At 33.9% G+C, this 17,359-nt stretch overlaps 1 protein-coding gene across 1 annotated transcript in view; it reads left to right on the top strand.

The window, feature by feature from the left end:
- Nucleotides 1–17,359, top strand: part of MLIP (muscular LMNA interacting protein) — a 237,381-nt gene that overhangs the window by 146,289 nt on the left and 73,733 nt on the right. The window contains exons 7-9 of the mRNA XM_088023754.1: nucleotides 12,738–12,803; nucleotides 12,887–12,970; nucleotides 13,087–13,146. Of these exons, the coding sequence (XP_087879880.1) occupies nucleotides 12,738–12,803; nucleotides 12,887–12,970; nucleotides 13,087–13,146 (210 nt within the window). The remainder of the gene's footprint in view (nucleotides 1–12,737; nucleotides 12,804–12,886; nucleotides 12,971–13,086; nucleotides 13,147–17,359) is intronic.

Below are 17,359 nucleotides of genomic sequence, written 5' to 3'. Positions count from 1 at the left end.
ACAAACCTATTTCATAAATGTATACGGTAACATCACCATGTATTGAACCTAATGCAAGTGGGTATAGGAGAAGGTTTTGTGTTTTAAATTTTGAATAAGACAGACTCTTTAGGAAAATTATTATTTTTTAATTCAACAAAATATAAATATCATAATGTCTAACTTACAAGAGTGTTTTTCTAGGGAGGATTGACTATTATATAAACACTAGTGTGGGTAATTGTCTCTTGGCTAAGAGAAATTGGTTTTGCACCATAAATATATGAATTGTTCGAAGGTCACAAGATATGACATATGTCTGTTTTTTCTTTAGAGCCTTTGTAGAATGTCGCTTTTTTTTTTTTTTTTGCTGGCTTTTCCATATTGTGTGTTGCTCCATGAGAAACTTTAATTTGTAAGAATTTTTAAGTAACAAAAGTCTTATCTCAAGATTTTATCAGCATTTATGTCCATATTCACTAATACTGAATCATATTTCCATACTCCTTTCACGGTAGTAGTTTTTTAAAAAATAAATCTGGTAATTTAGGTCTTTTTATCCATCTGTTTGTATAATAGAACTCAACCTATGCCATTAAAATCAAAGGGAGTTGTTTCTGAATTGAGTAGGAAAATTAAGACTCTAATCATCTGAAATTCTGTTTTGGGAAGAATTAACACTTTGGAATATTTTCTGAGATCCCTTTAATATCACACAGAACACCACAATTAAAGGGAGGGGAGTTGCTGTGGTCCCATTATAATATTCTGTTAGGGTCTATGCTGTGGAATGCTTTAAAAATAGAACTAATTTAATTTAGACAGTTTAACAATTATTCTCTCCCCTAATCACATTAAACTCACAGTTGATGTTTTATATCACATTTTGTTTTATAGTATATGGTATAATTAACGAGGAACTGGAATCACCTTAAGAAATAATACTATTTTTCAAAGCAAGATTTTTCTCCAAATTGAAGTACAGGCATCCCTTTCAATCACATATTAAGCTATCATTGAATCATTGGATTGTTTTCAGCTTTAATCACCCCTAAATGAAACCTATCATTTTCAAAAGAGTACATTTTGTTGGCAGGGGACATGAGGTTTCTGGTAGTTCTGTTCTGTGATTTATTGTCTGCATCAAAACTTAAATTTATAGCTTATTCTGTATTCTGTAATTTTTTTCCCCATGGACGGTTAGGAAGAAAGCATTTTTAGCTTAAGTCTTAACTAAGGCTTTATAGGAAGAGAGAAATGGAAGGCATATTTTAACGTGTTAGCTTCAGAGTCTTTGGCTTCATCTCCTGCCAATAATCATCTTCTCCAAGACTGAGATGAGGGTGAAATACAAGTGATTATAAAGCAGGAACAAAGTAATCAGATCAGCTTGCATTTATGACTGTCCACAAACCTTATTACAATATGTTCAACAATATTGTAGAGGAAATAATTTTGAAATGGACATTACTTTTTAGTCCTGCTCTGTGTGCTACTGTTCTTTTCAGAGAATGTTAAAGATCTTTCTCTTATTGACTAATTTTTCTTCTTATCATCTGAGTCTGATAGCAATAGGTAAAAAAGTTAAAATTAAACTGAAGGACTCACATTAACATTCCAAATAAATGGCTTTTTATTTTTATTATGAAATTATATTAAGGAAAGATGAGGAAAGGAATATTTCCATGAAATAAAACAGTATGCCTCTTTATTGTTTCACAAGTGATTCATATTTTTCCATGAAAGCATATTTTTTAAAGCAATTTAAGTTCTCTGTTCCTTTCCTCACAAGTATTCCTCAGGATAAAATCAAGGCTAGAGTTAGGTACAATTTTCCAACAAATGGCATTGCTATCTGCCATTTTCCAAGACACATTTAATTCATAAGCTATGTGAGTTTGAAAGAAGAATAATAGAGTAGCTCAATTTTATAAATGGCATATTTAAATTGTAGGGTTAATTATTTAAATAAAAGTTAATATAAAAATTATTTTATTTTTCCCAGTGGAGGGAAGTGAAAGAATAGCCATTCTGAAGACAATTGTAAAAATTATGCTGTAAAAATGGAATGGTAAAGATTTGAGATGTCTTGTCAGTTTTTAAATCAATTTATTCTAAATTGCCAGCTTAAATTTTTAAAGCATGAGTTGGTAAACTTTAATCTGATTAAACATATGTCTTTGTGAGGATATTTTAAGATCTCTGCAAGTCTCAAAAATTTAACAAAATCTGGTTGCTAGCTTAGCATATGGCCTATACTAGAGAGACATCTCTTAATTGACTAGAACAAGTGAATGTGTTCCCATTTCTCTGACAATGGAAAAGTGCCCAGGACCCAAATCTATTCCAGTTGGTTCTCCTCAGGCGGTTGTATACCACGCACATGTCTCTTTTAAAGCACTTACCAAACCATATTTAATTATATATGTTGGTAGGTTTTTTTTTTCCTACTATGAATTATTTGAGGGAATATAGTAGTTTTTTGTTAGATGTTCATTGAATGAATGAATGAATTTAGTTTGCAGCTGAGTAGGTCACTAAAATGTCCAGTTTTATTTCAGAGGATTTTAAGGCAAATTTTTGCTCAAAGAATTATAAAAATAAAGGACCCTAATGTATGATAACTGGGGCGATGATAATTAAGAATCCTTTAAGGTAGAATAAACTTCATCAAACTACTTCCATGTAAAAGCTATAAAGGACCTTCCACTGTAAGGGAAGTAAGTTGATTTTAGACTTAGTACTTTTTAACAACTAGAAAATACCACACAATGGCTGCCATATTGAATATTCTGTGAATATTCAATGTTTTGCTATCCTCAGAACTCTGTGAAGATTTTGATGTTCAAAGATGCCAAATAAATCCCCCAAAGCAGCAGAGCTAGTATGTTGCTGAATTGGACCTTACATGATTATCTCCCAGCCTTTTCCTGTTCACCATACAACAGTGAAATCAACTAGTTCAAGTGAAATATTGAGCAAGAAATGATGATTTTGGATTTTTGTCTACAATACTTTTTTTCATTACTTGCTAAAATATATTAAAATCCTCATCAAATTAGGGGCGCCTGGGTGGCTCAGTTGGTTGGGCGACTGCCTTCGGCTCAGGTCATGATCCTGGAGTCCTGGAATCGAGTCCCGCATCGGGCTCCTGGCTCAACAGGGAGCCTGCTTCTCCCTCGGACCCTAACTCCTCTCATGCTGTTTCCCTCTTTCTCTCTCTGTCTCTCAAATAAATAAATAAAATCTTTAAAAAAAATCCTCATCAAATTAGAGCAACAAGTTTTTGTTTTTGTTTTTTTAGTGAGGAACAATTAAAGAGAATTGGAAATGATTTAGCTCTGAGACCTGAGTGAGTGTTTATAAACCAACTCCAATTCCTTGAGTTATTGAGATGAGGCACATTACAATGAAGGAGGTTTGGGCTGGAAACAAGGCACAACTTTCTGATGTTCTTGATTAAATGAAGGAAAAATACGAATTTTTCTGCTATTGAGCCTTAATGAATGGGTTTGAAATAGGCTGTAATGGTTTGCACAAATTCCCTTCCTTCTGTGTGGTTGGAACAGATGTTCAACCCTTCAATGATTTTGGGATTATAAACGCCAAGTAGATTTCCTCAATTGTTAAATATTTTAAATCAATCATGAAAATAATGTAATGATAAATATATCTGTATCTTTAAAGAAGCTGTACTTTTAAGTATCTGGAAGCCCTTTTGGCTTACAGTGTACATTTCCCCATTTTCTTCAGATCTGAAAGCTATTCAGACCTGAATCTCCAACTATATGATCAAAGTGAGATTTATTTTGCTGAGGATACCTCTAATCCTACAAATGCTTTTGTGTTAATGACTGAAAATCAAACAAAGCTTTGGTAGTCTTCAGAGGATTTATTCTACCAAATACATAGCTGGTCAGATTAACAAAGTATAGGAGCACTTAGGTTCAGCATGAATCATTTGGGAGGGGGAGGGGAGGGTTAATTTGATCATGACTAAAATAGAGTAACTGGCCCATTAAATTTTTGAAATCCAATCTAATTAGATAGTCTAGGCATCACGAAAAGTTTACAAGCCCTTTTAGATTATTCTTCCTTTGAAAGCAGTTTACTTTCTGACTCTATTTAGAGTACAATTGATTCATGCTGTCTTCAGATTTTTAGAACTTAATCCTATTTCCAGAAAGCAGATTAGACTGATTTAATATATCTGATTTAAAAGTGCCTGCAGTTCCATCAAAGTTCTCCTTTCAGGTGAGAAGCACCTATTATACTTTATTGGCATATATTCCCAAAAGAGCTTCGATTTACAGTGCTCATTCATAGTTCTTGGCTCTTAATTATGGTGTAGTGCTGAGCTCAGAAACTATTTTCTACTAAAAATCTGATTTACTAGGTCTCTTTTTAAAAACTGGGTCCCATAGTTGGCTGTGCTGAGCAAAAGATAACTACTTTGAATGAAACTATTCCTGATAACTTTACATTAGTTAAGAATCTTTAAAAATAGGATTCAAAACATTCACCATTTATGTCTCACATAGCTATAGTCCAGTTTGGTAGAAAATATATGTTTTTAATAAAAATCTTTTATTGGAGGATATTCTGAGACAACTTCACTCAAAATTAATAAATCTAAAAAAACATCAATACATTCCTGCTGGCTAAGGTGTCAAAAAGCAATCTATGGTTAGAGGCCTTTTAATGGAGATTTAATATATTTTCATTTAAATATATTTTTGTACCACAGAGAAGAAAACTCTTTATGGCTGGCAGAAGGAGTGAATCAAGATGATACATTTGACAAATAACTAACTACTCATCAATTTAAAAAAATCAATTCTAGTAAATTTATAAGCTCTTGAAACTCAAAATAACCTTTTCCCCAAATTTTAATGCAGTCTGAAAATTGCCCTATTTCAAAGTTTCAGCATTATTCACCTAATACCAGTTTTCTTCCTTAATTTTCCAAGGGTTCTGGGTAGATAGTTTTTTCATTCTTTGAGTAAATTTCAATATTTTAAATGGCCTACTGAAAGTTGTGTTTGCCTATAGTAAGTTCCTACAGAGTAACCAAGATATTAACCTTATTTGATTGTGGCTGAAAAAACACCTGCTCATTACATTAACACCAATCATATGCTCAGATCTTTGATGGTAAACAAATTTAACTGAAATGCAGGAAAAAAAGTAAACTATTTGTTATTTCAAATATTCAAAGAGTTTAAACTACTTCTCTAGAACATTTTACCGAGGAAGATTACGATCATATTATTTGTATGATTCATTTATTCATTTAACTCCATTTAGTTGTTACTTTATGCTTTCAATTCATCCTAAAAGTCTTTATTGATCACATATCACTGGCTCTATCCTGGGGCTATAAAGATAAATATCATATTTTTCTGATTGTGTTAGGGACAAATGGTCCAGTTGGGTATAGATACTTGTGAAAAGTAATTATGATATAATATGCTTAAAGTATGTACAAAGTAATATGGTGCCCAAGGAGGGAATGACAGACTTTTCTTAGTATGAGGGCCAAAAATAATTCATAAAGGAATTTGATTAGGATCTTTAGGATGAATAGGAATTCTTGAAGTGAGCTAAGAGTGAAGGAAGGACAATCTAGGCAGAGTTAATAACATGAGGTTAAAGGGTAACCACAAGGTCAAAGAACTCAAGTGGTTCTTTGCGGTTGAAGAGCAACTTGCAAATGAAGAGAAAATAGAAGGTATTATTGGAAAGGTGAAGAAGGGCTCGATCAAACTGCTCCCCTAAGGACTTTGTTCTTAGTCCTTGTCATTAATTTCTGACTTTTTTCTTCTCCATAATGATCATGGTAATTAGAAGCCCTGTGTGGTGTAAAGTCTAAAATTAAGGCCCCATATTATGTGCCACCTTGACATATAGTGAAATTGGAGGGGCCCTAACTTCAAGTTTCCCTCCCCACTGTCCCCCCGCCCAGATAAGGTCCCCTAACCCTCCTTATCAAACTGACCAGGTGCAGTTCCTACTGAATCAAACAAGGCAATCACAACCTTCTACAGACCAGGGGACACGTACGCCACCCTCTTGATACTACAAAGCCTGCCTTCCACCACCCTTGGTTGTTTACTTTGTACCTGAGCACAGCTCTTGTGTGGACCTGTGTGGTGTGCAGCATTCTCTTCCTCTAGGCTGTGAATATATCTGACTAATAAACTGTTGGTTCCATCTGCTCAGTGGTAGGGGTCACATATTTGGCCATGTCCATAACAGCAAGGGAAATAGGTAATTAAGACACGTGTCAGAGAAAAATTAAACTATCTGAACATCAGTTAGGAGTTATCTTTATGAAATTTTCTGTTCCTGCTATCCATTTCTCATGACTAGTAAGTTTAGAGGACAAAGGAGGAAGGCAAAAGAGAAGCTTTGTATGGTAAGAAAGAGGTAATCACACACACTTTCTATTAGGTTATCATAGATAATGTTTTATATTTTGTTAATTAATCCAGAATAGTAGATTTTGCAAAAAAAAAATTTCCAGACAATATTTTCTTTTGTGACTTATTGAAATGAGGAGATGTAAATTCTTATTTTTAGATGTAACTTTTCTGAATTCTTAGGCATATATCCTAGGCCAAAATGACAACTAGCATCTACACATGGTTCCTGTTGGTGAAGATTAATAGTTCTGGATCTGTTATATCACTGGCTCTGTTAGAAGGGGAAAAATTGATCCTGTTGAGCCTTAGATTGCATGGTTCCAGCTGCTGTGACACTCTCTGGTCAGAATATGGGTATATCAGACTGATAATGAAGAAATGAGGAATAGAAGGTAAATCTAAATCACAGGACAGGACAGCCTGTAATTTTCAGTTGAACACAGCAATTACATGTGATTCACCCCAAATATAAAGCTGAGCTCATAAAAAAGCAGGGGAAATCCCCAAGGGTCAAATACCAAAAGCACTTTTATATTCAGAATGCTTAGTTATTCTGAAGATATTGTGCTCACTAATGATAGGGATTGGGATTTACTATCAACTTGGTGAAGGGAGAGAAAGATTTGGGGCTGAGTGAGATGAGAACTGGAATTGCCTCCCTGTCATAAAGCCAGGGTTCTTTGAAGGGTTACACTCTCAGTTACAAGATGGATTAAAAAAAATTTGCAAAGGGAAATGACAAGCAAATTTTCTTATATCAGCCTGGGCTCACGGTAGGAAAAAAGAGAATCTTTAAACATAAGCCTACCCTGAAGTGGGTTTGAAATTTGAATTTACACAGTCTCTGTGATAAAGAAAATCTGTGCTAAAAAATTAAAATTAGTTTGTTTCATTATGCTTCTAGAAATGGAAGAGTAGCTGGTGTTGGACCAATTCTTTTGTAAATAACTCTGATAAACTGTGGGCAAAATACAAAAACATAATTGTCTGAAACTACTGGACCAAGTGACCAAGAGCAGGTAGAAACTGCAATACATTCAACGTTTGTAAAGAGATAACAGAATTGAGTGATTTTCTAGATTTTATGAGTGTTCACCTATGGGAGGCTCCTTGTCTCTTTACCATGGCGCAAACGAAAACTCAGCAAGAAACCAGCAGACTTACTGGATGAGGAATCAGAGAAGAGAATATAAAGTTACACAGGATCTGGAAAGTGAGGGGAGAATCCAGGAAAAGAGTGAGTCACAGAAAGGAAGCCCCAAATGTTGCATATAAACTCTGTCCAAACCCCTGGATGACTATTGAATTACACATGTGCCTGGTAAACCCAGCTAAGCCCAGCTAAGGATAAAATAACTGAACAGAGATTCCAGCTATTGCCCACAATCAGGGAGACAGAGTTTGGAGCTGAATTAATTGCCTGCCAAAACTAAACAACAATAACAATAAATCTAGGTTTCAAAAGTTTCTAATTTCTAGACATACAAAGAAACAGGATAATGTAAGCCATCCTCAAAGAGAAAATGTAATTCACAGATATTGACCCAAAGATGTTCCAGGTGTTGCAATTAGCTAGCAAGGATTTTAAAGCTATTCTTGTAACTATCCTCAAGGGTATAAAGGAAAATATGCCGATAATGAATTATATAGGACTTCACAAAAATAGAAACTAAAATAGACTCAAATGGAAATTCTAGAGTTGAAAAATAAAATATTGGAAATAGAAAATTCAGTGTATTTGTTTAAGAAAAATTTGAAGATGCAGATGTGTCAGTGAACTTGAAGATAAATTGCTAGAAATTATCTGATTTGAATAAAAGGGGAACACAATTCAATAGATGAACAGAGTTCCAGTGACATGGGGGATATCAAAATGTAATTAGAGTCTCAGAGGGAGAGGAGAGAATGGGGCAGAAAAAATATTTGAATAACAGCTAAAATTTTTCCAAATTTGGTATAATATGTAAATGTATACTTTCTAGAAGCTCAGATAGCCCCAAAATAATTAATTCAAAGAAAACCATGCCTGGGCATATAACAATCGAACTTCTAAAAATCAAATATAAAGAGAAAATTTTGGAAGCAGTCAGGGAAAAATAATGCATCACATACCGAGGAACAACAATACAATAACTGCTAACTTCTCATTAGAAACAGTGGAGGCCAGAAGACAATGGAATAATACCTTTAAATGTGGAAAGAGAGAAAGAGAGAGGAGAAAAACCTAAATTGTGTTGCTAGGGAAAATCCCTTCAAGAATGAAGACAAAATGAAGATATTTTCAGCTGAAAGAAGACTAAGAGAATTTGTTGATTACAGATTTGCACAACAAAGTATGCTAAAGGAAGTTTGTCAAGCTGAAGATAATAAATAATAAACTCAGAACTTCAAGAAGGAATGCAGAACATGGAAAATAATAAACATGTGGATAACTATAAAATATTATTTTGTAAAAATTCCTTTAACATACTGTAACTGTTTAAGGCAAAAATTAAAACATGATAATGTGGTGTTGGTAGCATATTTAAATGTATTTATAAAGCAATTAGAACAAAAACAAGGGTAGAGGGTGAAGAGAGCTATACAATTGCTAGATTCTTGAATAGTATGTGAATTGAATCTAGATTTTGTATTGCTTGGTTTAGGCCTTGGTATAAATAGAAAATTTTTCAAGGTTAATTTGTAAAAAAAATAGTCTATAAATTTATATTTGTTTTAATGTAAGCTACATTCACTGCCACAGTGGACAAACCCTGATATTTCAGTGGCTTAACACAATCATTGTTTATTTCCTTTCCATATCACAGTTTAATAGAGTTCATTTTGGCTCTCCCACCTGAGTTCTCAGTAATTCAGTGATTTAGAAAGGTACTCTGCTTCCATCTTGTATCTTAGTTATCTGAAGAAGATGAAAGAGAGGAATGATGGAAAGTCATATCCACTCTTAGCTGCCTTGCACCAGAGGTTACGTATGACTTCTACTCACATTTATTTCCCAAGAATAAGTCACAAGCTCATACCTAAATTCTTGAGACCAAGGAAATGTATATCTGTGTCCAAGAAAATAAAAGTCTCTGATGAACACCTAGCATTTTTTTGCCACGATATCCAAATTAGTGGAGGGAAAATCAGTTAGAAAAAAACAAATTTAATCAATTAAAATATTCAAAAATGGAATAAAAATGAAATAGGAAAAGGTAAACAAAAATAAAACAAATGTTTTGGAAACATTTAAATATGTAAGTAATTGTAATAAAAGAAATGTTAACCTCCCCAATTGAAAGACAATGGGAATTAGACTGGATCAAAAAGTGAATTCTAGACATCTGTTATTTATAAACCACTGATTTTTAATGTTTGAATGAAGGAAGTTGAAAAAAAAGAGGCAAAAAATGATGTACTAGTAAAATGCTAATTAGAGCATTTGGTTATATCAGGCAAAATAGATATTAAGACATAAAGCATTACTGGTGAGATAGAGGGTCACTTCATAATGATAAATACTTAATTCATGAGGGAGGATTACTTCTAATTATGAATGTAGCTAATAAAATGGCTTCAAACTATGTTGAGCAAAAATTGCTGGTATCACAGGGAGAAATTAACAGACCCACTATCATTCCCTGAGATTTGATGATACCACTTCCAATTATTGATAGAATAAGTATGCAGGAAACCCAGTAAAACCAGAGGGAATTTGAACAAAACAATGAATAATTTCAATCAGATACACACTTGCACATATGCAGAAGCCTGCAGATAACGGTTAGAAGATATTTTTTAAGCATAAATGGAATATTTACAAAACCATGTCTTAGGTTATAAATCTCAAACTCATAAAAAGTCACTATTATCAAGAAGAAATTCCCTGGCCATAATATAACTAAATTAGTAGGTAATTTTAAAATGGAGAAAAATCCTCACATTTTTAAAAATTAAAAGGGAAAACCACTTTTACATAACCAATGAATCTAAGAAATCTTAACAGAAATGTTTAAAGATGTATTGAAAATTGGATGACAGTGATAATACTACATATCATAACTTGTGAAATGCAACAAAAGGAATACATTCAGGAAGGTCAGGATAAAACCAAAAAATGTAGAAGGAAGGAATTAATGAAGATATGAACAGATATTACTTAAATGGTATATGAATATGCCAAAGATCAAAATGAAAATGTAGTCCAACTGAGAGATGAGAAATTCAACTCCTTCTCTGGAAAAGTTGATTATGTAAAAAAGTAGGTAGACATTAATAAATATTAGAGATGATAAAGGAATGGGACCAAGAGGAGACATAGGAGGCTTCTGAACTTTCCTCCTCCCACAGACACACCATATGTATAGCTGTATGTGGAGCAATTCCCTCTGAGAGAAATCCAGAAACTATGTGAGTGACTCCTACCCACTGGGTGAATGAGAATATCAAAACAGGTTAAAAAAAAAAAAAAAAAAAAGGCTGAGACACATTGTCCTTATAAACTCCAATACTGGCACAGCTTCATGCAGTTGGGAGAGAATTTCCAACTCCCAGCTTCTCCATGAGGCGTGAAGAATTTAGACCACATATGTAGCACCCCAACTTTTAAGACTCCCGCTCAAAGGAGTGACTTACCAGGTTAGGAAAGAATTTCTTAAAGGAAACACCACCAATCACAAAGGAAAATGATGAAATCTTTGACCATCTTGCAATGAAAACCTGTGTGTGTTATCATAAGACATGGCAATCATGAAAAGGGAAGGCAAGACGAGGAGAAGACATTGCACCACATCTGACTGACAAATAATTTGCATCCAGATTACATAAAATTTTCCAACAAATGAATAAAGAGCAGACTACCCAGGAGGACAATGAGTACATATATAAAAGGAAACATGAATAACCAGTAAACACATAAAAGATGCCCAACCTCAAAAATTATTAGGCAAATTCAACGTAAAACCAAAGGGAAAAATTGTATGTATGTCAGGATGTTAACATTTTTCAAAGTCTGAGAAACAGGAACTCTCATTTATTGCAGTTATGAGTGTAAAATTATGCAATTGTTTTAAAGAACAATTTGACAATATCTGAGAAAGTTGACTATCTTTATCTTTAGTCTTAAACTACAAATATGTTATAAAGATACTTGTACATGGGTGATAGTTGTTACAGTTTCTAATAGGAAAAATACAGGGCACCTTAAATATTCAGCACTAGAAGAAGTATCCATTTTGTTGTGGAATATGCATACAATGGGATATAATGTGGAGGTTAAACAACTAAATAAATAGCTATATGAAAAACAATAATAACAAGAGCAAGAGGAAACTTTCAGAGGTGATGGACGTATTTATGGCAATAGACTATGGACATGGTTTCATGGATATATACTTGTTTCCAAACACATCAGTTGCATGCATTAAATAGGTGCAGCTTTTTTTTTGGTATGTCAACCATACCATAATAAAGTGGTTTAAAACTAGCAAACAAACACAAAAAATTTCCAGAAGCATATGCTGTATGTACATGAAATTAGAAGAATTTCACAGCATAAACTTATATATTGTTTAGTGATGTATAAATATATTGATATGTTTTAAAAATTAAAGACATACACATGATGATAAACACAAAATTCTCAGGTGCGTGTGGAAGATGAAAAAGCAAGCAGGGAGGAATACACACTGGCTTCCATTGTTTTGTAATCTTTAATTATTCTCAATGGAGTACCTACACTCTACAGAGGATCCTCTTAGTTTCTCCCGTCTGAACTCCATACCTCAAGTAGATATCTGAACTATATCACAATAAGTAAAAAATATGTTTCAAAAGAGTTGGATGTCATTTGAGGCCAAGTCTGATGAATCAAGTCACCAAAACTTTTTGCATATAAATGATTAAAAATGAGGCAGTTTCCTCTCTTGCGTGTGCATGTTTCTTGTTAAACTGACCCTGAAGCATTTCCTCAAAAATAGTTTTTGTAGTATTTTGAGAAATGGCTACATCATTATTTCTGTGTGTAGCTTCCCAAAGTGGCTTTTTTGAAGGGGACAAGGCTCATCTGGATGGATAATGTGTCCAAGTTCCAGTATGTATGTTAAAAAGCTCAGCTTCCTTTCTTTATTTCAACACCTTATATTGGAGATACTTATTACATTGGCGAAACTAGACAGATGTGAGCAATGCCTCCATGCCAAATAATAGCTCATCATCAAGTGATTCAGAGTCTTTCTTTTTTTTTTTTTCTGTTTTGAAATATTGAGATACAGGGCTTTCTTTGAAGAGACTTTCTACTCCATGTATATTTGACTAAAAGCCTCACATGAGAACTATTTCATTTATCACTAGGCACTCGATGAACCAGCCAAGACTGAAAGTGTCTTCAAGGACAACACGTTAGACCCACCTCTGGAGGTAATGACTTCAGATTACCCATGCTTTTGAAACAAAATCCCGAAACTCATTGCTAACTCAGTACCTGGTTTCAATTCTTCCAGTTTTGTTTTCCTGCACAGCTCAGGCAGCAAACTGAAGAGCTCTGTGCTACCATTGATAAGGTCTTACAGGATTCCTTGTCTATGGTAATGCCCTAGACTAGAATGTGCAATTCAAACATTTGCTTCGCTTCTCTTCATTTTCCTCTGTTTGAGTATGATGCATCTTAGGTTTGTCCTTCTTTTTCCTTTTTATTTTCCAGCATTCTTCTGATTCTCCTTCAAGTTCCTCACAGACATTGTTGGGTTCTGACACAATGAAAGTATGTATATATTTAATAAAATTTGCTGAACCATAAGAGTGACTAGATCAATGGTTTTAAACTGCAGGTTAAGGCCCCGTAGAGAATTGGGAAGGCAATTTAGTTGAATAGCAACCAGCATCTTAAAAACACAAGAGTAGGAATGTAAAATATCAGACTCTATTACAAGTAGTGAGTAGCAGTGTTGATATATGTTTCAATTTGTTTACATGTATGTATGTAAGTATGTATGTACAGGGTTACAAAGTAAAATTTATTACTAACTGTGTGTTAAGTTCAAAACAGTTTGAAAGCCAAACTATCAGACTTTGTCCTTATACGTTGGCATTTTAAGAAGCGTTTTAAGAACCGCATATAGAATTTGTGGCTTATCCTTATCTCATACCATAGCTTCAGTACTTATGTAATTCACAGTCACTTAGAATTGCAGAAGTGGGAAAGGAAGAGACTGAAGTTACGTTAGGCTAAGAGCTTTCATACAGGTATTATTTCTGGAACTTTTTTCCTTTTGGTAGACTAAGCTTATTTTGTTGTTCTTTGACTCAAAGGAACAGAAACCTGGGTATTTTAGATTGTTAGGATACTTCTAAGTCATTAATTCTTGTAATTGAGTATTTACTTATTTCCTTCTAATGTAGTCATTTTCATTTGTTGGAATAAAATACATTTCTCCAAATTATTTTTTAAATATTTAATACAGATCTACTCACTAAATTTTCAAAATGGTTGTGGCTTTTTCTTTATAATTGTTAGGGTTTTTTGGTTAGCTGTATTTTCACTCTTGGAGTGAGTATAAATACTTTTTTCAGGTTCCCTTTAAAAGTTGTACATTGTGTATACAAAGCAGGTTTCAAGTGTACAGAATTGCTTATAACTAGAAGAGTATCTAAATTTTTGATTGCATTGTCAAAACTACAATTATCCATTAATAATGACATAGGAACTCAGTAACCAATAATCATCAATATTAAGAAATTATATTTTAGCAGAGAGGACCTACAAATAGATAATTGTAGTTATTATATTTATTTCATTATATAGTCTTTAAATCTTTTAATCTAAAAATATGAAATATTGTTTGATTTCCCTGAGGCTATATAAATCTTAAAATATATTTTTATTCTATTTGTTGAATGTATAAAAAGTACTTTATATTTTATAATAGGAATAGGACTTAAGTAGTAATATGTGAATAATAACATATATTATTGATTTATTTAACAAATATTTAATGCTTATAGTATTAAAAATACATTGTTCTAGGTCACTAAATTTAAGACAACTGTTTTATTCAACAAGTATTTATTAAGTGCCCTTACCTCCTCTCCTCTGGCCACAATCAGTTTGTTCTCTGTATTTATGAGTTTTTTCTGCTTTTGTTTATTTGTTTGCTCATTTGTTTTGTTTTTTAGACTCCACATATATGTGAAATCATATGGTATTTGTCTGTCTGACTTATTTCACTTAGCGTAATATTCTCAAGGTCTTCCCATGTTGTTGGCAAGTGACATAGTAAGACTTGAAAGTCAACAGTACTCATTGATCCATGAGCTGCAGAATGATTGTTGTAATAGCAGTCATGACAACAACATTCATCTTGCTGTACATCTCCATCAGGGCTCTTGGGTGACCAGTTTTGTCAATGAACAGTGATATTTTGAAAGGAATCTTTCTTTCTGAGCAGTAGGTCTCAACGGTGGGCTTCAGATAGGCAGTCAACCATATTATAAACAGACATGCTGTCATCTAGGCTTTGTTCCATTTATAGAGCATAGGCAAAGTAGATTTAGCATAATTCTCAAGGATTATTCCTAGGATTTTCAGAATCATCAATGAACACTGGCTTCAACTTAGAATCACTAGATGCATTAGCCCCTAACATCTGAGTTAGCCTGTCCTTGGAAGCTTTGAAGCCAGACATTGACTTTTCCTCTCTAGCTATGAAAGTCCTAGATGGCACCTTCTTCTAATGTAAGGCTATTTCGTCTACATTTAAAATCTTCTGTTTAGTGTAGCACCTTCATTAATTAGCTAGCTCTTCTGAATAATTTGCTGCAGCATCTACATCAGCACTTGCTGCTTCACCTTGTACTTTGATGTTGTGGAATTGGCTTCTTTCCTTAAGCCTCATGAACCTACCTCTGCTGGCTTCAGGCTTTTCTTCTGCAGCTTCCTTACCTCTCTTGGCCTTCAGAGAATTGAAGAGAGTTAGGGTCTTGCTCTGGATTAGGCTTTGGCTTAAGGGAATGTTAGTGGCTATTTGGTCTTTTATCCAGATCACAAAATCTTTCTCCATATCAGCAATAAGGCAGTTTCTCTTTCTTTCTCTTTCACTCATATGTTCACTGGAGTAGCACTTTTAATTTCCTGCAACAACTTCTCCTGTGCATTCACAACTTGGCTGTTTGGCATGAGAGGCCTAGCTCTGGCTCTGTCCTGGCTTTCAACATGCTTCCTCACTAAGTTGAATCATTTCTAGCTTTTGATTTAAAGTGAGAGATGTGCAACTCTTCCTTTTACACGAACACTTAATGTTCTTAACTGACCTAATTTCAATTTTGTTATATCTCAGGGAATAGGGAGACCCAAGGTGAGGGAGAGAGACTGAGGAATAGCTGTTGGGACAGTCAGAACACAGACAACATTTATAGATAAAATTTGCCATCTTATATGGGCATGGTTCGTGGCACTCCAAAACAATTACAATTGTAACATCAAAGATTACTGATCACAGATCATCATAACAAATATAATAATAATGAAAAAGTTTGAAATGTTGTAAGAATTACCAATATATGACGCAGAGGCACAAAGTAGCAAATGTTGGAAAATGCGCTGATAAACTTGCTTGTCACAGGGTTGCCACAAACCTTCAATTTGTGAAAAACACATTATCCACAAAGCACATAAAGTGAAGCACAATAAAACAAGGTACACTTATATTTGTCATGGTGTAAAGTTTGGATTCCATGGGAAATGGGAAGATACAAAAATATGGGGGGAATAATATGAAACCATTGAAAATGATCATGATGGCTCCTGTGGGGGGCTCTTGAGGTCAGAGGAGCAGTCAGTGATGATGCCTAGATGGGGTGGGCTCAGGGGAGCCAGAGGGAAGCATGTGGGTTTGTGAGAGATATTTTAGGCTTGCTGTGGGGTTGGATGTGAGTAGTGAACGAGAGAAGAATCATGGTTGAACTCCAGGTTTCTGCCTTGAGCATAGACAACCATGTAGAAGGCAGAGTGTGGAGGAGGGACGAGGGTTATGTTCATTTTGGACAGGATGAGTTTGAAGTGTGTATCAGGGGGCCTTAAACTAGTGTGTCTGGAGCTAGTAGGAGAGATCTGGGGATGATGCACACATCAATGTTGTGAGTGCCCTACAGAGAGCTCCGAGGAACAAAACATTGCAGGTCCAATAAAGGGGGTGGAGGAGAAGCCAGCAGAGGAGATGAAATGTCCATTATTATAAGAGGAAAATCAGAACTATGTGGTAACATGGAAGCTACAAGAGGAGAGTATTTAAGAGAATATAATCGTGGTAATTGCTGCTGAGAGCAAGACAAAGATAAAGCTAGAGTACTGTTTATTAGGTTTGATTTATATATTTTGAACCTGTGTTGCTATTGCTTATGTGTGGTGTTCATTCTCATCTTTTTTATTTTTATAACCTTTTCTAGCATATGTAATCCTTTTTAGCTTGAGGTTGTTCTTCTTAATCTAGTATGAAAACAGTGACCCCATGTAAGTAATATATATATATGTAATTTTCAATTCATGTTTTCTTAGATATATCTTTTGTTACTATTTTCTATTACTTTTTTTATGAATTTCTATTACTTAATTTTTGTGTTTTTTTTAAAATTTTTTTGTGCCCTCTGGTCTAATTATTTTCAGGACAAAATATTTCTGGATATCACTTTTATATTCAATCCAGAGAATCTGTTTATCTGGAATTCTGTCTTTTTTTTTTTTTTTTTTTACTTTCCTGCTTTCCTTCTAGTATTTTGACATTTACCGATCTGAAAATTTTAAAAATTTTGACTATTTTACTTTACATTTTTGTTCCTTTTCTTAGTTACACATAAATTCTTAAAGATAATAATTATGTTTATTTTCCTATCAATTTTAAACCTTGAAATATCTTTGTTATATTTTTCTTGATATCTTCTTTATTTAGATCCTGATTTCTCACACATTGATAGCTTTCTCT

This window comes from Eumetopias jubatus, unplaced genomic scaffold (genome assembly GCF_037043125.1).
Source record: "Eumetopias jubatus isolate StellerSeaLion01/CBP00866 unplaced genomic scaffold, mEumJub1_p1.0 scaffold_6, whole genome shotgun sequence".
Lineage (NCBI taxonomy): Eukaryota > Metazoa > Chordata > Mammalia > Carnivora > Otariidae > Eumetopias > Eumetopias jubatus.
The sequence above is the reverse complement of the archived record's forward strand: the minus strand, read 5'-3'. Positions and strand labels throughout refer to the sequence as shown.